This window comes from Cryptomeria japonica, chromosome 7 (genome assembly GCF_030272615.1).
Source record: "Cryptomeria japonica chromosome 7, Sugi_1.0, whole genome shotgun sequence".
Lineage (NCBI taxonomy): Eukaryota > Viridiplantae > Streptophyta > Pinopsida > Cupressales > Cupressaceae > Cryptomeria > Cryptomeria japonica.
Window position 1 is genome coordinate 49923645 of NC_081411.1, and position 21828 is coordinate 49945472.

Sequence of the window (21828 nt, forward strand, 5' to 3'; positions counted from 1 at the left end):
AGAGCAAGCACCTAGAAGATACCTAGATTGCAATTTTTCAAAACGCCCAACAAAAATCATTGTACTGCTCTGAATCTTTACACATGGCCACCTCTCACATTTTTTCGCATTTCTTCCATGTGTTTTCGTGAAAATGGAAACCCATTATGCGCTTCATCATTTCTTCCCACGTTGGTTATTTCTTGGCTCTTTTACCTATTAGGGGAAGGGCACCACTGGTCGTCATAGCTAACTTCGTGTACCCACATATCTTAAATGATACATCAAATTTTGATTTTTTTTTAGTTGTCTTTGTATGCGACTTAATTGTTTATAGCTATTGATCTGGCTTCTCAAAGTGTCGCCTGATACCTAACTATAGATGTTCTAGTAACTGTCAACTCAAAATCGCTAGTACTTGTTGACAAATGTCCCAATAGTGGTGCACAAATGGGCCAATTATGAACAAAAAATTACAACAAAATGATCGTCTATTGGTACAAAACAAATTTATTAATGGTGTTTTCACTATGACAGCTATTGGGGGGTCAACATGACAATAACGTCACGGTTTTTGGAACTATGTTATCTATTGGTGCTCTTCCCCTACGTCTTCTACCTACAATCTAAGCTGGCTTGTTATGTCTAAGTTTGTGATCTTGAAAGAGGTTACAAGTTCAAATTTCAGAAGGAGGCTAGGTATGTATATCTTGTTTCTAATGCAGTTAGGTACCTCTTGTAAGGAGTATGAGGCAGTCTCATATTTCTCTAATCCATGTGTAGATCAATATACACATTGTTGACATCATGGACTATAAAAAAGACCCTTTCCTTTTTACTTTTACAAAGTAGGGGAATTTTTTACTCCAATTTACATGACAATTTTGTCAACAAGCAGAATGACTTTGCGTAATTTTCAAAATAAAATGTTTTTCCTAATTGGGATGATGTCACCTCTGTTTGATAGTTGCTCTTCTATCTTCTACAAGTTGTTCCTTTTTTTTTTTAAAATCTTTATCACTGATTCCCTCTTCTATCTTCCACATCTATAAAATTTAGACATCCAATCTATAGATTCCACTCGCGAGCTTGTTTTGAGTTCTTCAATTTTATTTATTTATTTACAATGTGCTTTATTTTTTGTTTTAATTTTTTTTTCTTAAAAATATCTAGGGGAAAAGATTTATTAGAGGAGTGGAATCAGTAGTGGTTTTTTTTTTTTTTTTTTAAATATAGAACAAAATTAATCACAAAGAGAAAAATAGTAGTTCAAAATTTATAGTAAGAAAATAAAAAATAACTCAGAAGTTATAATATATCTTTGATTGACTATGATTGAGTTTTGTTTACGAGGTGTTTTAATTTTATTTTGTTTTATTTATTTATTTAATAATAAGTACAATTTTATTCTATACATTTTAAAATCTTATTTGAAAATGTTGAACAATATTAAAAAATTATAGTAGATAAGTCATCGATTTTCATATCTAAAATACATAGTCAAAGAAAGTGTCAAAATATCACTTTTTGAACTCATTATCTATCATAAATAATTATCACACCTTATTGTTGATTTTACTTGCACCAATAGTTGAACATTTTCTCCCAAAAATAATGTGCAAAACATTAAATTTGTAATATTGTCATTTTTAAAAACCAATATATTAATTCACAAATATGAACATAAAAAATTATTAAAATAAGCATCATAACATTATTAATTTAACAATTCTAAATTTCTCTCTATTTAAACAACATTCTATAAATATAAACAAATTTAACTTTAAACTATTACTCAACTATATATTATTATACCTAATTTGACCTAGCCCTAAATGATGCATCCCTAAAAATAACACAACTTTAACCCTAACACCTTGTTGCTCAATCGACCACTTTGTTGTTCCTAATATCTCTCCATTATCTCAAATTTCCTCTCCACCACAACATGCTCCCACAACTATGTGTCTAGCATCAATAAAGTTGTCACACCCCATTTCATTCATGGAGGGCAAGGTAAGGAGTATAAATTTCTTTTGTTTCATTATTGTTATGTCTGCCTTCTCATTGTTTGTACCCATTGTTCATTGTTTTGTTGTAACATACATTATTTTTAATCTTCACTAATTGTACTTTCCTTTGGTTTTTGTAGCCACCTTTGAGGGCTAGAGACAAGTGACGAACCTATCACCATGGCTTTTCCTTCCACCCAATTTCATGTGGGTCACTAGGAAATGTGTTTTTCGACACAAGAAAAGATATACATATTCAAAACTTCATAAGGCTTTAAGATACTCAAGTTGTCAAGGTATTTTTTCACCTTACTAAGGCTATGACCCATTTGTTGTGCTTTCTTAACTTTCAATATTAGTTTTTCTTTTGTTGTGCTTTCTTAACTTTCAATATTATATTTTCATGTATTCTTGTTTATTACTTTCTTAAATTATAGAGGAAGAAGTTTTATGACAGATGTAGGTAAATTTGTAATGGTTTTGTCATTATTTTTGTTAAACATGTGTGAGTATTTAAAGTGGTTTCAAATTATTTTCTATTTCTAAGATTTTGATTTGCATATTTTCATTGACTATAGAGAAAATCTTGATTCATCAATATTCAAAATATCCATCTTTCATACTAAGTCTTTTCTAGTCATATTTCTTCATATTCAAATTTTCAAACAAAATTTCTTATAATTTTCTATTTATTTTAGCACATTTCAAGTTAGATTCATTTTAATCTATAAAAAAAATAAGCATGTGAAATTATCATATTTACAATTTCTAATGGTTAAATCAAGAAGTGATTTCAATTATAGTTGTAACAAAACAAACAATGATAAATTCCTTAACATTGATCTTTGGATCATAACACTTAAAGAAAAACAAATCAGTTTTTGCGACAACTTATCCTATTACTCTACATTGAGTGCATGTCAATTAAATGGTTACTTTATTACAAAGAGGTGCAAAGACTAGTAAATTTATTTTTTTGGATTGAATCATATGATATGGTCCTATGCAGTGAGTTAATCCCTAATTTTGAGGCTTGTGCTCAAGTTAAAAAGTTTCAAGGTTAAGATATCCATCTTCAGAAAATATAATTTTAATGCTTTGAGCTCTTGTGCGTTACTCAAATGTAGCAAAATGACATTGCACAATGAGAAAACATTAGAATTTGAAAAAAAAAAAATTCTTATTTTTGGGTAGTTAGAGAAATATTTTTGGGAAAGGCTTCACTCTTGATGATATTAAATATAGAGAATCATATGTAGCATAAATTCTTGTAATAATTTCTTACCCTAGGGATCAATAATTACAAGGTGATTCAATGAGAATAGATTTCCAAAAATTGTGTTGCAAACATGATAGTTTTATAAGGTGTATATTCCTTTAATCTCATTTTGATGAGTTGTTTCACAGACTTGATTATGATTTTCCAATGTAATACTTGTAACATTGCATCTCATAAACTTCATATTCTCTCGTGATTTGTTTGAAAATCAATGACATGAAGAAACATATCTTTAAATTAAGTTTAGTTTCATGGGAAATATGTAAGTTGTAGAGAAACTAAAATATATTAATCTATAAGTATAACTTTATGAGGAAATATGAAAGTGGTCCTATAATGACCAAAATTAGATGTTATAATAATTACAAAGGGACATATATGACGCCTAGTACAAATTAAAATAACTACAAAGCGACATATATGTAATGACAAAAGGGGCCTTGAGGTGATAAAATGTGATGATGCAATAGAAGCAAAAAATCTCTAAGATAGCCAAATGTGTTCATTTAAAGGCTCAAATTTTATTGATAAAGAGAAAGAAGTGTAATACCCTAAAATTGGTCATCTAAACCATGGGCCCCTAATTTCGACAACATGACCACGTCTTAACCAAAAGGCAATTAAATCAAATCTTGAGCATATTATTAATTCTTTAATCATTAAATATCACATGGCAAAATCAATCACCCAATATTAATTAAATATTTATTTAATTAATTGAATCATTCTAAGATATTCATTTTTGATCAATTATCCTATTTTAATTTATTAAATATCCTAGCATATTTAATTGATTAATAAATTTGTCATTCAATCATGCAAAAAAAGAATTAATTTATTACAAAAAGAAGAATTTATTACAAAACAAGAGTTGAATTGAAAATTAAATAAAATAATTGAATTAAGGGAGAAATCAAACTTGAGATATTATTTCTTTTTCTAAATTGAGAACTTGAAATCAGAAAAGCAATTTAATTGAATTATTGATTATTCTCTTAATTTGGAACTCAAAGCTTTACAGAAAAAGAAGTTCAGTTGCATTAAAAAGATCTTTTTCTTGAATAAATCAAAGAATTATCTATTTTTCTCACAAATGCATGAAATTAATTTAATATTATTTACTAATGCAACTTGAACTTCTAATTTGAATGCATTTCAATTAAACTATAATTGGAGTCTATCTCAAGGTTAACTGAACCTGATTTCTCAATTATTTTCAATTAATCCTAAATTGAGCTTTTTCTTCATCTCTCTTGTAATTCTCTATAAATTCAGCCTTCAGCGCTCATTCTAGACACCCTGGAGATTTTTGAGAATACATCATTATTATACTGATTTTGCTCTGGAGTCACTGATATATTGTGCTTTTTAGATTATTCGCATCCATATTTAGTTTATTCATTATTGCTTGCATCCATATTGCTTGAATTTGTTATTGCTTGAATTATTCATCCATCTTGCATCCATTTAGCTTAATATCATACTCATATAGATTAAATCCTTCGTCTTGGTGTAGTCTAGTCACTGGTATTGCTTATAAAAATCTGAGAGCAATCTTATACTCGCATCTTTTAGAAGGCAATTGGTCGCTTTGTTATGGTTTTCTTATTAATGCTTATATCCAACTAACCATGAATATAATGACTAAATTGAAGTGTTGTGTTTTGCAGATACAGATCCTTATTCCACTTTTCACACACACATTTCTGGCACCCACCGTGGGGCGGAAGACTACTTTTTTTGGCCTCCAAGATTGATTTTTTTATTTTTGTTATTTTTCAGGTTTTTTGACTTTTCGGATTTTTGGTCGTACAGTCTCTACGTCATCTCATAAAATAATTTTCACAAAAGGAAATGATAAAATACAAGTGTCGCACGAGCTAAAATATCATACCGTACGAGCAAATCATCTGTCGTACGAGCAGCAATCCTCTAGTGTACAAGCAGAGATCATCTGTAATTTTCTTTCATACGAGACTGCATCCTGTGTTGTATGAGTCAATAATCTATTGTACGATTCTATATTTTCTAGTAAAAAGGGCAAATTTCATAATTTTCTCATTTCTGATTGATTATTCTGATGACTGACCTTGATTGTTTATCTGTCCATCTCAGAATTTTTCACAGCCTAACCAGTTTTTTGCAGAACACTTGTTGAAGAATATGCATGTCGCACAAAGACAATATGACTACTGATTCGTTGTCTTTGCAGGTTGCTTGAGGAGAATCGACTAAACATCATGTATTCTTTAAATTCATTTTTAGGCACCTAACTTGCTATCTGGTTAATGAACAAATCTGTCTTTCATGTTTTTAAAAAATTCTGAGAGGTAGGAGAGTATGCTCTTGTCTTTTTCTAGACAATCAGAAATCCAAACCCTTGAGGCTTTTTCTTTGTTTGAGATTTGTACAGCTTTAGCAAGTTTGCCCTCCCGAGGAGCTAATCACTCTATAAGCCTTTACAGTCGGTGAGAGGGGAACGACCTAAGTGGGAATGGCTAAACGCCAAGTACTCCAACCCACTATAAAATAAACATGATTTGATGAAAATCATGTCAACGGCAATGCTTGGGAATAGCTCTCTTCAGTACCTTCGGGTATATTAAACCTTGGTTTTCAAGGCTCGGAGACCTCTTATTTGAGTTTATACCTCGACGCATCGAACGGAACCCTTACTAGATCCAATTGAAATTAGAAGCTGCCTGGTTCACCTCCAAAAGGGAGATAATCTTTGTGCAAGAGAGATAGTAACTCTCCCAAGATACTTGTCATTTCGTGCCCACATTAGCATTTGGAGTCTGCTAATACGACGTTGAGAATCCATTGCGTGAGACTTAGCGGTCATATTCTGATTAGCTATTGGGTGTGTACTTGAGTCTACAAGCAAAGGTTTTCTTTCCTCACCAAATTCCTTAGGGTTTGCATGTTGTGATTGGAGTTACTATTCATACTACGTGTTTTATGTGTTTTCATCCCTGACACTAAAAACTGGAATACCAAAATTGGAGAAAACAAGAAACAACTCAGTGATCAAAAACTCTGTCCGTGTCAGAACTAGTCTATCCTAAGTCAAAATTTTGTCCAAAATCAGTCAATCTCAGTCAAAAATCAATCCATCTCATAATTTGTCATACTCAGTTGTCATACTCAGCAGTCAGAAAACTCAGAATTTTTAGTCTCTGCCCTGTTAACAATCGTACGAGTATGATAATTTGTCGTCTTGCACCAGATCCTGTATCGTATGAGTCTTTTGATTTGTCATCCTGCACGAGATCATGTGTCGTACGAGTCATCTTAATCTGTCGTTTGGCTATGTGTCCTATCTCATACGAGACAAAATTGCCTTAAGTCTTTTGTCGTCCTGCACATGCCCATATGTCGTATGGTACGAGGCAATAACTCGTACGAAACAAAACTGTTGTTGTCCTGTAACTGTTAAATTGTCATTCTCTCTTGTAATTCTCTATAAATTCAGCCTTTAGCTCTCATTCCAAACACCCCAGAGATTTTTGAGAATACGTCATTATTATACTGATTTTGCTCTAGAGTCATTGATATATTGTGCTTTTTAGATTATTCGCATCCATATTTAGTTTACTCATTATTGCTTGCATCCATATTGCTTGAATTTGTTATTGCTTGAATTATTCATCCATCTTGCATCCATTTAGCTTAATATCATACTCATATAGATTAAATCCTTTGTCTTGGTGTAGTCTAGTCACTGGTATTGCTTATGAAAATCTGAGAGTAATCTTATACTCGCATCTTTTAGAAGGCAATTGGTCGCTTTGTTGTGGTTTTCTTATTAATACTTATATCTGACTAACCATGCATATAACGACTAAATTGAAGTGTTGTGTTTTGCAGATACAGATCCTTAGTCCACCTTTCACACACACAAGAAGCACCAAAACTAAAAATTTAACAAAAAATATCTTAAAATTGTGGAGGACTCATTACATTGATGTAGCCATGTTAGGAAAGGTCTTCCTACTTATCTTGGTCTTTAATAGTTGAAACAAATTAAGGATTTGGAGCCAAAGGTGGTGGGTGATGGCTTACATAAAGATCAATGTTTGGAATGTCTCTTAAACATGTTCTACAAAGTCTGCACCTAGTCACCGAGCTATGTGCATGAATTGATTTGCACAATGTGATATGAAATAAATTATGAAGGTTGCTTTTAATTGCAAAATAAACACAAATGGTCAGTGGGTATGCTTGAATGTTTATGATCTTGAATAAGCCTCTTAGATGTGCATAATGAAGCTTCAAAAAATTACATTCATGGAGATTAGAAGAAAAAATTCCTTGTAAAATATAGGGATCCTAGGTGTAGCAAAAAGATAACTCCAAAATTAAGGTTGCATCTTAGATAAGGTCCATTATATTGGATAAGAAAGTAGAGACAAAATGAGAAGGAAATAAAAATCATAGAAAGTTTGTGAGATATTATTGACCAAAGATCACTCATAGAGCTTGCACTACCTCAACATAGTGGATTTTAAAAATTGACCGAATAACCTCTATGTCGATTTCTCTATTGATTGTCCAATTTCCCAGTTTTTGAAAGGAAGACACATTCACTTATTTATTGGGGTCAACATTTTGATCACCTTTTGGAGATACACTATGACCTATGAAATTTAAACAAGTGCCAAAAAATGTAAAGACATTAATTAACAATTGATATGAAGTTATAAATGTGTACAAAAATTATTCATTTTGGAGGCATGCCTAGAGAATGAGTGAGCCATTACATATGATGTTTAGAGGGACATATGGCACCAAACAAAGTATTGTGAAGTATTTGCAAGTGATACAAGATCTTTGAAGAACTTAGTTGTGGGGAGAGGAGTTAATGTATAGTTTGGTTTTAATGGTCACATGCATTTTTAACTTAAAAAGTAGAACCCCTAGAAATGACATGAGTAAATAATAAGTTCTGGTCAAATAAATCATGTTGCAATTTTTTTATCAAACTCCCACACCATTTTTACATACCGAAAGTGATTAGTTTTTGCATATTAATCAATATTGTTAATAAACTTTGGCCACATGCATCATTTGCAAGAACATACAATATTTTTTTACATTCCCTGTACCTATTTCCAATATTTAATATATTAAGGGGGAATTAGGTTTTTTGTGGACTAGAGTCCTTAGTGATTCTAAAATTGACATTTTCACTCCATTGAATACCTCCTCCCATTTTTATTCTCTCTTTCTGAAGATTCTTCTATTAATAGAAAAAATAACTAGCTACCAAAAAATAACTATCCATGACTCTTCCACTAAACTACTAACTTTCATAGTCATAATGGAAATTTATCATAGTCCTAACTTAGCAACTTATGACACTGGTCCCCTAAACTTTAGGACATCTGACCTGGGTGGGAAACAAAAACAAAAAATAATTAAATAAACATGTTTTGACTCTAAGGCTAAGACATCTTAATCCCAACATTAAAGTGGGGTGACCATTCCATGAGTCACCCTAGAATGGAGCTATCTCTATATTATTAATGGCACAAGAAAGTTGGGCGTTGGGGGGATATAGGGTTGTGAAGCACCACATATGTCATTTGAGTCATTTCTAGACCCTTATATAGCCTTAAAACACCTCTATTATGCCTAAATAAGTTGCCGACAGTAAAATATTATAGAGTTAAATATAAATTTGTGGGAATAAGATAATTAAGAGTTATTGTGAAAGGATGTGAAAATGCATTAGGAGGCCACATAAAGAGGGGGGGGGAGATGAGAGATAAGAGTGTGGAATCATGCGAAAACATGTGTAGAATTTTATATATATATATATATATATATATATAGAGAGAGAGAGAGAGAGAGAGAGAGAGAGAGAGAGAGAGAGAGAGAGAGAGAGATTTATACCTAATTGTTGGTGTAAATAATTATTCATCTTGGATATTATTACACTTACTTAAGTTTACTTAGGTACATGCATTTCATAGTGGTTTGGGTATGAGACATTTGGGTGTTTGTGCCACATTGGGATAGTGTGTGTAGGAGAATTTCCACCTTTTATGGTGTTGATCTTGTTGTTACACTCCACATTCAATGGGTGATCCACCTCATGTGGACTATTATATTATTTCTCCTATCTACCCACACCTATTTCCTACCTACCCTTGTTTCTTATTGAGCCACATGTCATGTTTGTGTGCTCACATATCCCTAGCCTTGCCTATATAAGCAGGCTCATCTACATTGTATGAAATTGATATTATTGATCATTTTCTATGGATGAGAATACAGTTTATTCTTGTCCTATATTGTGTCTCTATTTTGTACATTTCATTGACCTCTTGATCTTGGCAAAATCTCACACTAATGCATATTGTTGGGTCTCAAATCAACAGATTGGATAGGTTCTAAGGAAATGCCAGCTCCTATGCTCAAACCTTCCAATTGACTTGGCCAACTTATAGAGTGCACCTATTTGGTTACTAACTCTCTCACTTTAGGCTCTGTAGGACCTAGGCAGGTATACCTACACACTAGTTGTTTTCAATGACTAATGATTTTTATAGTAGATTAAGTATCTTGATCTAATTTCCTCCTATCTCAAAATGGCATAAATTCCTAGGATGGAGACATAGCAGATGAGTTCAATATTGTTGTTGTAGAAGCTATTCTATCTTTGTGCTTGAAATTTATGTGTATACACTATTGCTAGTTACTCTATATTACCTACTCAACTACCTCTATTACTTCTAAAGTGAAATATGAAATGATGAGTTATATTTTATAGATGACCAGTGCCTTTCTTTGTCGTTTGGGCTACAGAGTCTTTATATTTTCTTTAGGACTTATTGTGTAAACTTATGAGACAATTTTTAAACCCACCCCCTCTCGATGAGTCTATCAGTTACTGTTTCTTATGAGCTCTACTTCAGTGTCTATATTGTAAACCGCTTGAATGAATTTAACCCTAACTTTTAAGAGACCATCCAAGGAAGAAATACAGGGAACAATTACAATTCGCGAGTAAATCTTTTTGATCCAAATCTATAATATGAAACACAGAATTTTACTGGAAGAACACAAATAACCTTATCTCCTTTAGATAATATCATAAGCATCTACCTGCAGAAAATGCAATAATCCACAACATAAATGCAAAGGAAAATGACTAATTATATTATATATATTTGCCAAAATAGTACAATGGTAAGCCTGAGGCTATAATCTACTCCTTCTTTAATGATTTCCCACATTACCAAAGTTTCATCCTTTATATGACATATAACCGTTAACTAACATTTTTTGTTAACAAACTGGAAGATAAACAAATTGAGTACCCCCATGTGCTTGATGTACTTGTCATCTTTATACATTACAATATCTTTCTTTAGCATCCTCATGTCATTTTCCATCAGGAAATAATTGGACAGAATTTGATTCACATAATGTGGCAAGTCTTTGTCCCGATCCAACTCTGCCACTACTCGATTCTTCGCATCAACGAACTCTTGTTTACACTGTTCTAACAATGCCAATTCACCATAATTGTAAAAGAGGGCACCCTAGGGGTATTCCCATCATCCAAACTCTGAAACTCTTTCCTCAATTGATTTGCAAATTCATCATGGGAGTTCAAATAAGCCTTAGCTTCAATTCTCTCATCTGGATTCAACAAGTTGTTATCATTCATCACATCTTGTAACCATGACCTGAGCCTTTCGTGCTCTTTCAAAGCTCTAGCTGTTCTAGTGTATGTTTTCCAATAATTCTCTACAACCTGCAACATACTTTTGAATCTATGTTCAATGATCTCAAGAATTAACTTGTCCATCTTTTGTTGTATCTTTTCTACTTGTCGAGATGTCTTTTCGGCCCTGTTCCTCCAATATATTGCATCCGTCAAAGCATCCATGGTGTCTTTGATCAGTTAATAATGGTAGTTTTAACAACGGTTACTTGGGAACACGTTTGAATTTAATGGCGATGTGACCTTCCCTGGGATTTGTTTCTGATTTTCACGACAATCATTTCGATAAGAATATGTCTTTCGATCCCTTATTTTTTATTCCATCGATCTCTTTGTCTCTATCGATGACACTTTTGTTTTGAATATTACTTCGAATATGTATTTTCTCCCTTCATCAAAATGTTGCATTTGGTCATTATAGCCATCTCCCCATCGATATATTTTTTATGTCTGTCGGGTTTCATGTCGAAGAGACTTTGGGCTTCGGTGACTTCCTTTATCCTTCCATCAAAACACCCTTTCTATTGACATCACTACACCCCATCGATAAATGGGTGTCATTTCATCGAAGTCTTCTTTACTTTGATGACTTGCTTCCGCTATCATCTTTCATCGATAAAGTTGTATCGGCAAAATCATGCATATCGGTAACATGCCCTTTAGCTTCCTTGAAACTCATATCTTTATCGATATCTTTTATCGACGTAGCTTCCTTTTGTCTGATCGATATCATTCTTTCAATGAGAGCGTTTCTTTCGGTGAGTCTTCTTCATCTTGCATCGATGGTATTGTTTCTTCGAAAGCCTTTTCTCATCGGTGAGGACCACCTCTGCTTTCTTCGATACTTTTGTCGGTGGAATGATTGCTTTTGGTGAGTCTTTTCTAGAGTTCACCGACACTCCCTTTTCTTTGATATTCCTTTTATATTGATGAGACATCGTTGGGTCTCATCGATACTATTTGAATTTTGGATATTTCGATAGAATGCTATTACACTTGCTCGACAACTTATGGAATATTATGATGTCAATAAAAATAATGGTTTTTTCTAAAAATGGAGGGCTCTTGTAATTCAATCTTACGAATCAAGATATTTTACTTTATTCAAATTTGATGCTCAACACATATATAACTTACTCCCTTTCTATTGCATCACACCAACGTTGACTACACATAACATAATATTAATCCTTAAAATTTGGTTAAGGTTTTTCTATCAATTATTTCTCTGAATTGTTGGCTTGGCTCTTAAAGAAATATTATGGGTTTCAATGCTTTAGATTTTTGCTCTAGCCCAATTCTTTGGTTTATAAATTTTACACCATGAAATCAAATATATTTTATTTTTATTGTCTATGGCTATGTTGTCCTTGCAAATAAAACAACTTAGGTATTTTTAAATTTTTTTTTAATTATACCTTTTGAAATTTTAAGATCTTACATCATATAGACAACAATTGTTAAGAGAACAAATTTTGTCATAACAAGTCAACCTACAAGAGTCAACTATCTACTTTTACAATATGAGATTTAATGTGTTTGATTAAAAAAGTAGCATTGAGTAGGGAATCAACCCTTTACATAGTCTAGGACTATCCAGAAAACCAAAAAATCAAACTAATCAGGTAGGAGAAGAAAGCTTGTAAAAACAATACAAACTCAACCCCACTCAGGGGGGTACAAAGACATCTAGCCCAATATTGGGGGAAGAAGTAAGGGTGAGAGAGGATTTCCCTTTCCACTGTTGACGAACCATTGTCCAAGCAATGAGGTCATTAGGGTCCACAAACTATAAATTATTTGAAAAGGAATCAACAAAAGGTAGACCAGTAGGGATCTCCTTAGACTGCAAGGGGGCCGTAGAAGCAAGGACCAAAGTTGCATCGTGAGAGATACTAGTAGCATTTGGGCATAAGGAAGTTGTGGGTTCATATTGTAAATTAGGTTGAGCAATAAGAGAACCTTCACTCAAGTTGTCAGAGAGTCCCTCTTAAGTGTAAACTGCCAAATGGTCCAGGGTAGCATCCTTCCACCAGGTGGGAACCCCTCCTCAACGAGAAAATGAGTAGTACGAGGCCAAGTGGCCAATGACGAAGCATTTTTGACAATGGAATGGGCGGCCCTCAAAATCGAGTGATTTTGTCAATAGTTGATCCCCAACCATAAGGACCACATCACCAGGGAGTGGTGCAACAATATCAGTGTTGACCAAGATTTTGACAAAGGTGGAGTGGCCCATAGAGGAGGTGTCCTCGTCCACCATCATAAAGTGACCAATGGAGTTTCCAATAGCCTCATAGAACGACTTCTCCCAAAAATGGAGAGGGAGATTTGAAAGGTGGACCTAGACTAGATACACATCTAGTGGTTCAATGAGAGGATTAAAAGCAGTAGTCCAAGGTTTGATCGAGAGAGGGTGGTGTCCCAAGCTCACACCTTATCCAAGACCAAATCCCTATCCTCTAAGGAAGTAAAGGAGGCAATAAAGAATCCCTTAGCACAAGGAAACAATTCAATATTGTAAGTGACCAAGGGTTTTCAAGAGTCACTTACCCAGCGGTGAAGATCCTAAAGAGATGGCCAAAACCTAGAAAATCTAGGCACACCAAGGCATAGTGTTGATAAAATCCAATGTTATCCACTACATCCTATCCAGAGACAATCACAAGGCATGTCTTGGCACAGGGGACTAGGCAGACAACATTGGAGGGTGGAACCACAAAACGAGCCACACAAACATAGTTATATTTCCTTGAAAGAGGGGCAGTGTCCAAAGTGTGTTTACCAGAAAGAGTCGCTGCACTATGGGTCAGATCCGAGGCAATCGATCCCATGGGATTTACAAGTGTTGCAGTAGCACTAGGAGAGGAAACTAAAGTGGGATCCCTAGATGGGAGGGAAGCTCCCAGTGTAGTAGCCAAGGCTCGAGGGGGAACATCAGACGTAGAGGGGAGGGAAGAATTCAAACCAGTGAGGGTTGGACAGCCATTGAGAGCCATGTTTAAAATGTTGAGAGCAAGAGAACCTTTGAGATTTAATCTCGAACACTAATGACAACTTGCTTTAAAATGATTTTTTTGTTGGCAACCACAAAAAAGGGAAACTCCAAGGTGTTCACTTGGGAGATGATATCTAGTTTAAAACAAAAAACAAAATTAATTTTAGTTTGAATATACACATATGGGCTTAAAAATATTTTATTTTGAAGAGTTTATTATCCAACATAAAGCAGAGCAATATTTTGTCAGCGATTCCTTGATATATTTTACTTCTAAAATTGAAGCTTGGACAAAGGGAATAGTATAATTAGTAAATAAGACATGGGTGGAAGATAAAGATGTCCTCGAAACATGAATCCTTTCTAGGAATCACTCAAATGTAACATTGAAAGTAATATGGTGAGAGCATATACCATAATGATGAGAAAGAAATGTGAAATACAATAATATTGTCTTATACTTTAAGGGGATCTAAAGAAGGCCATTGGATGACCATTAAGAAAAAATAAAAGCTGATATTTGAAATGCATCCTAATATCCACTTACACCATTGTGCTCATAGAAGTTTATTAAGACTAAGAAACTACTAGTTCACTCTATCATAAGTTTTTTGCATATCCAATTCAATTAGCATAGATGAAATTTTATGTTCTTAAATTGTTCAAGTAGGGTTTCATTAGCGAGGAGTAAACCTTCTACAATATATTTTCCTATCACAACACTACCTTGACCAACAAAGTTGATTTAGGGGATTATTTTTCGCAACCTACAAGTTATATATTTGGAGAAGATCTTGTAAAGTATATTGTAGAGGGAGATCAATATGAATTTAGCAAAGGACTTTGGAGAAAGGTTGTTTTGAATTAATATATTAAGGTTGAGTTTATTTCCTTCAAAATATTTGTATTCCTTCTAGATTCTAAAACATGTACACTTTTATATGAAATTAACTAATAGTTGCAATGTCTCTTACAAGGACACCATTCTCTAAGTGTAGTAGGCGTGATCATTTCTATCCTATTTAAGGTCTAGGATTTTATGAGTGCTTTGAGAAAATAATATTCTTTATAGGAAGGAAAAAGTGGTGTAATATGGGCATGTGTTATCATTGATGTTAAATTTGTTGTCATTAATGTCAACTAAGGTCTAAAAGTATGAGAATGGTTGTGTTACTAAGTGGTGTAATATCAAGAGTTTGTGTTGATGAATGTTGATTGATGGTGGAGACTACTAATGATATATATGGTTGTCTATTATGGATAAGTATGACTATTTTAGTGGACAGTCTATTAGGCAAGGTTCAATTCACATTGTGCCACATTGATTAATGTTTTCTTGCAGTTGTAATATGATGTTTGTAGATGCAAAATGATCTTATATCCTAGGTTTCATTTTTCTATTTGTTTCGTAGTTGATTTGGTGATGGTTTATGTGTCAGTCTTACAATAACAATATGCCCATTTGAAGGAATGTATTGCATTCCTTTGCCTTTTAGAGATTTAGTGTTTTGGTTCTCTAATATAGTTTTATTTGTGTAAGGTGATGTTGTGTTATGCATATGCATGTGTTTTGGAGCTATTCATCATGATTTGAGTATGTTTGGTTGGATTGCTTTATTAGTTCATCTTCTAGAGTGAACTTGAGTAGTTTTTCTTCGTGTGGTAGTGTGGGGAGTTGAAGGAAATGATTTGGGATTAAGTGGAAGGTGTGTCAACATGGCATGTTGTTTCATACATCTTGTTTCCATTTCACATTTCTTTGGAGAAGGTGTTTGGGGTCGACTATTTATATTCTACACGTTACTTCAAACCTAGCTAATTAATGTTGTAGATGGCATATAAGGGATGAGATCTCTTGGAGGAATGTGTGTGCTGTGCAAAAATGTGCATTTGCAAATGAGCAATTTAGTGAAATCAATTTTAGATCTTTCGAACTATGAACTGTAATCAACATCGCAAAGGATGCGCTTCACTTCAATTCAACAATAATTCATTATAATCAAATATATTGTATCTTGCCTTGAAGAAGTAATCTTCAATGTTTTGCAAGTCCATTGTATCTTTCCCCAAGGTTGTACACCTTAGCCTACATGTCCAAATCAAGAGTAATGAGCTTCCTTGGCCAAGTGCCTAAAACTTTATATTTAGTTTACAATAGAGTTCTTACAATGATTTTTTCCACATTGGATTTTCCACATAAAAATCTAGTGCCCTTGTGTGTTGATCTTTTTATTTTTAGTTGTTTACTTTTGCACATGTGATAAATGGTCTGAATGCTTAATAAATTATTAAGTTTTGATATATGTCGATTCACCCTCCTCTCAACATCCAAAAGTGTTAAACAAGTGATATAAAAGCAAGATTCCTAAAGAAATGGTCTAACAAATGAGACCATAAATCCTGAATTAGAACACAATGTTTGAATCTGAGAAAGATTTGGATGCTATGGAACCACAAAGATGGGATAGTGATGCAGTAGTAGATCTTGAGGGAGAATTGAGAGTTGCTCCTGCTAATATGGAAGAGTATCAAGAAAAGTTCAAGAAAGAAAAACATGTTGTCCATCTAATATTCATTTGTTGTCCACTCTATGAAAAATGGCATACAACCGATCAACTGATTTATGATCTATTGTTCATTGTATCTCTTGGGTTTAGACATTTGAATTTTTTTATTAACTAATTTAGGTAATGTTATTTTGTATGTTTTTTATCAGTGATAGATTTCTCTAACTCCTTGGATTATCTCGTTTCCTACAGTTTCTTCTAAACAAAAATGGTTAAACTCTACACAAAATGACATTTCATACAGTTCTCAAAAATTAAAAAACACAATAGATTTTTGTGAAATTTTCATGAATTAAATCTTCATGGTCTCCATCCCCATTATTGTTAAATCACAAAAAATCTAACTAAAAATTATTGTATTTTACAGATCTGAAATTTTTTGTAATATCATTTTGTATGAAGATTACCTTGTACCCTTTTGAATTGCTATTATTGTTATTTTTTATTCTAATCAGCTTTGATCGATAAAAGAAAAAGGCATACATCAGGGATCTTTTCACCTTCAAAATTTTGGTAATTCCCAATATATTTACAGGTTAAAGTCTTTGCACATTATAAATGTTCATCTAAGATTTCTATTACGATAAAACTTTTTGGAAAGGGTGAGTGGAGTAGGTGAGATTTACAGTTGTCCTTCTAAGCTTGATTATGCAGCCATAATAATGATTCGACAATGGACGGACATTAAAATAATGAATCAAACATAATTGTTGGAAATAAACATTATAATGGACTTGGTTGAGATTAACATTAGCGTCAAAACACAAATATTTAATATTGCCACAGGAACAAAGTTTAGATAGCCATAGGGGAGAGGGACTAGTAGGTGATAGGGGTACCAATACATGTTATAATACATAGATACTTTTAGACCAATAGTGGTGGTGCTCTAAAAATGTCATGTCAATGCTTATCCCCCAAAAAGTACCTCTAAATTTTTTTTAAAAAAGCCAATGATGTGATGCCACATTAGCACACAAGTAAACATGACATAGTGCACGCCTATGGGTTTTATGACAATTTGGGACCATTTTGGACACCTTCACAAAAATGCATGCTGATGTGGCATCATATTTAACCATATGGACTTGAAATTTTGTTTTTGAGTAAGGGACTTGACAAATAAGCTGTCATGTAAAATTGATTTTTTTTTTAAATGTCCACATGATTTTGAGAAGCGTGAAATTAGGGTGAGATTGTACCGGCTCCTCTCCCCTAATACCCCTCGGCACTATCAAGGAAGCCAAGTCCCCTGATTTTTTTAATAAAAAAAATTATATTGAAACAAAAAAGAATTTACAAAGAGCAGAGATTACAGAATGAGCTGCACAACAGGAAATAAAAACTAACAGCGAGCACTGTAATTGGACAAATTAAAAACTTACAACTACCTAAAACATAAAATATGTTTTCCTTTCATCATCTAATCCATCAAAGCATATCTTCAGCCTCTGCTTTATATCCGGGCAGATTCTTACGTGCTTTTTGCAATTCTTCCTGCCAATAGCACTCCTCTCTACCAGATACATGCCGACCCAGAACTTGGAGAGAGAGAGGTAAGCCTCCACAAATGTTAACGAAGCCCTGAACAAGATCCTCGTAACCTCTAGATGGATAGGGTTGACCGAAAGCGTTCCAGCAAAACAACTCTCTCCCTTCTTCTCTATCCAATCCTTTCAAATGATAGGCTATGTCAATTCCTGCACTTGTAAGGACCCCTACCTCTCGGGTTGTAATAATTACAAGATTATTACTAGACCGATTTAATATATCCTTGACTAATAGAGAATCTAGCTGATCCACATGATCAATGTCATCCAACACAATTAGGAAACTGTAAGAGCTGCTCCTTTCCAAACGATCCTTCAGTAAGCTTGTCCCTTCCTCAGGGCTTTGAAAACTTTGATCTTCACAGAATATATCTTTGAGGAGTTTACTTTGCAATAAAGGTAATTTACCACTGGCATAGGCTTCCCGAACGTCAAACAGAAAACTTGCCCTTGTGTATTTTGATTTATTTTGGTTGAACAACTCTTTTGAGAGAGTTGTCTTCCCAACCCCACCCGTACCAAAAATGCCAACGACATTGGCTTTCTTGGTTCCACATTGGCTTTCAAAATCTTGAACAAGATCATCAAGGCACCGCCTTTCAAAATCTTTTACAAGCTTGTGAAGTCCGACTGGATATTTGGCAACATGTAAACGTTTTGTCCTCTGCACTTCTTTTTCCACAGCAGCCACTATGTCTTTGAAGTCACTACAACAGCAAGAGAAAGGGGAGTTTTATGAAAAGGAATTTTTCACCAACGAACTTGTTTTGCTAGAAGAATATATATAAATAGATTTGCCAAGTAAATTGAAAATAAGGAGAAATGTTACTCTGGGGTTTTGAATTCGTAGCCTGCTGTATATGAAACTTGTTGAAGGATTTCCTTCCACTCCTGAATCTTGTCGAGATACCTGCCCTTCTCTACATATTCAAGAAATGCAGCATTATATACTCCCTTTTCGATGTAGCGGAGTTCCCACGGCTCTACTTGGTAAAAAACGGGAATAATCTTGCCCTTGCTTTTTGACATAAGAGCCAGCTCAGCTAGGCACCATGGTGACTGTGCATATGTTCTTGAAAATATAGCGACATGTACAGAAGCAGAACTAATCGCAGTATTAATTGTTGAAGGAAATGAGTCTCCAAGCTCTTTCTCTTCAGAATCAAGAAATGTCTTTATACCTAGCGCCTTAAGGGAATTGTAAAGCTGAGTAGACAGAGAATTTTCGACATCGGAGCCTCTGTGGTTGATGCACACATCAAACACTGTTGAAGTTTCTTCTATTTCAATTCCAGAGAAAGCATTTGGTTGGTGAGATGAGGATGAAGCAGCCATAAATGCAAGGATGGGGGCTGAAACACAAAAGCCAAGCAAATCTCTGAAACGATGGATATGTTTAGAGGAAGAATGGATGAATCGGGCTAGATCATGGCTTGCATATAAATAGATGCTACTCCATTCTCCTTCGACGAAAGGACGGGGAAATGAAAGACACCGTTCCTATTTTTCCTTAACGCACATAAAAGGAAATTGTTAACACAGAGATGAAAGACAGTTTGTGTTTCCTCGAAAGGACTGGGAAAGAAGACGTTTACATTTTACGCTCCTTCCTAGAATCTGGCGAACGATGGATGTATTTTGGTGAATCAGACATCCTCCTTCCTTCGAGGAAAGGATGGGGAAATGAAAGAAACGGGTTCATACGAAGGAATATGTGGACAGAAAGATGAAAAGACTTTTTGTCAAAGAGTGTACAGGTTTGATTCACCCTCTTTCCTCGCAAGGTCGGGGAAAGAGACGTTACCTATTTCGCAACCATTACGACTCCGACTATAACCAAAATAATAATAATAATTATTGCGTGGAATCTTCCCGCACTGTGGAGGGTATACATTAAAATAAAATAAAGCTGATTCATCCCGGGCAGGCTGTCCGTCTTTATCTGCCTGACCCTTCAAGTTCGGTGCTCAAGGAAGTCTAAAGCGGGGATGTCTGAAATGTACAATTTCTTTCATTTTCGTAAGTCAAGCGCAACAAGAAAATTAGACTTGACTTATTCTTTTTTAGTGCCTTTCATTTTCACTCCAATCAAAGAGAACTTTAAGTAATAAATTTAATAATTTGAAAAGGACATTTCACCTAGAAAATTATGCATGAGTTGTTTTAAATTAGTTCTATCTTTTTCTTTCAACGTGGAAAGACTTTGACATCACGTGGGGAGTAATTTCCCCCCGTTAGATTTAATTAGATTTTAATAAGGATTGAAGTTAGAGTTCAATAAAAACTAATGTTTATTTAAGGTTTAATTTGGAGTTAGGGTTAAATAAGGGTCAAGGTTATAGTTATGGTGTTATAAAGATAAAATTAGAGTTTAATAAGGGTTAATGTTCACTTAAGGTTAAAATCAGGGTTGATAATTAAGAGTTTGTGTTTTATGCTTATAGCTAATAGAAGGTTAAGGTTAAATGAAGGTTCAATTGTGAAATTAGTTTTTAAATAGGGATAGGGATTAATTAGGGTTATTGTTTAACTAAAGTTAGTCTTATGGTCAGACTTAGACTTAGGGTTAAAGTTACAATTAATGTTAGTTTTAACATTTGGAGTTATTGTTCACTTAGAGTTAAAGTTACAATTAAATGAAGGTTGTTATTTAGTTAGGATTACAGTTGTGTAATTTTAGAATTCTACTTTATTATTTTTTGTCAATACCCTAAGGGGGAGTTGATACAGATAGGGGGATAAATTGTAAATATGGATAAGTGTTGCAGAATGTTCTAGATATGATATTTTTAGTTAGGGAGATTAATGTAGAGAACATTGAGTGATCTAGAGACACCCTTTGTCTTTAATATCAAAGGGGAGAGATATATTGTTGATACAAAAGTATTACAAGTGTTTCCATCAATGGCAAAGGGGCAGATTGTTGCAAATATGAGTGTGTTGTTTGAAAGTATGAGGTTTGTTGTGTTCTTGAGTGTTGTTGTATCAGAAGCTTGCTTATGTGTTCACATTGATATATGGAGATTGATGATGGTGACTATAGATGATATGTTTGATTATCTCATGTCTATTTTGAAGCATTGAAGAAGTATTGAGGTGTCTACAACAATTATGACTAAGTATGATTGGTCTGATGAATAGTTTGTTAGACAAGGCTCAATATTCTAGTCTACATTGTGACGCATTGATTCATATTTTCTTGTCATTGTAATATTATGTTGGTGGATGCAAAATAATATTAGAACTCAAGTTTTGTGTTCTTAGTTGTTTTGCAGTTTAATCTATGATAGTTTGAGTCTCAGTCATACAAAACAGTGTGCCTAATTGTATGAATTCTTTGCATTCCTTTGCCTTCTGAAGAGTTGGTGTTATGGCTTGTTGATATGGTGTTGTTGGTATTAGGTGGTGCTATGTTGTCCATTTGTGGGTGTTGTGGAGGTTTGCATCATATTTGAACATGTTTCATTCGATTGCATTACCGATTCTATCTTCTGGAACCCACTTGAGTGGTTTGGGTCCTTGCAATAGCATGCAAAGTTGAAGGTGATGAGTTGGGATTGATAGAAAGGTGTTTCGACATGGTGTGTTTCTACACATGTGTCGTTTCCACTCCGTATTTCTCCAGAGAAATTATTTGGGGCCAATCAAGTTTATATTTTACATGGTACATCAAATTAGGGTGACCTGATTGATGCATCTCTTTGT

At 33.9% G+C, this 21828-nt stretch overlaps 1 protein-coding gene across 1 annotated transcript; it reads right to left on the bottom strand.

Annotated features, from left to right (window-relative positions):
- Nucleotides 1-17912: 17912 nt before the first annotated feature.
- LOC131857047 (disease resistance protein RUN1-like) lies at nt 17913-19651 on the bottom strand. Its single transcript, XM_059209057.1, has 2 exons — nt 18953-19651; nt 17913-18830 (listed from the first exon to the last, which is right to left on the bottom strand). Exons 1-2 carry the CDS (start codon nt 19456-19458, stop codon nt 18005-18007), a joined length of 1332 nt encoding a protein of 443 aa, XP_059065040.1. The 5' UTR covers nt 19459-19651; the 3' UTR covers nt 17913-18004.
- Nucleotides 19652-21828: the final 2177 nt, after the last annotated feature.

What these genes read in the sequence shown, in the direction of transcription:
- LOC131857047 (XM_059209057.1), bottom strand. Translation starts at nt 19,458, where the DNA reads ATGGCTGCTTCATCCTCATCTCACCAACCAAATGCTTTCTCTGGAATT. An exon ending in TACGAATTCAAAACCCCAGA is followed by an intron (nt 18,831 to 18,952) that starts GTAACATTTCTC and finishes TTGCTGTTGTAG; the next exon opens with TGACTTCAAAGACATAGTGG.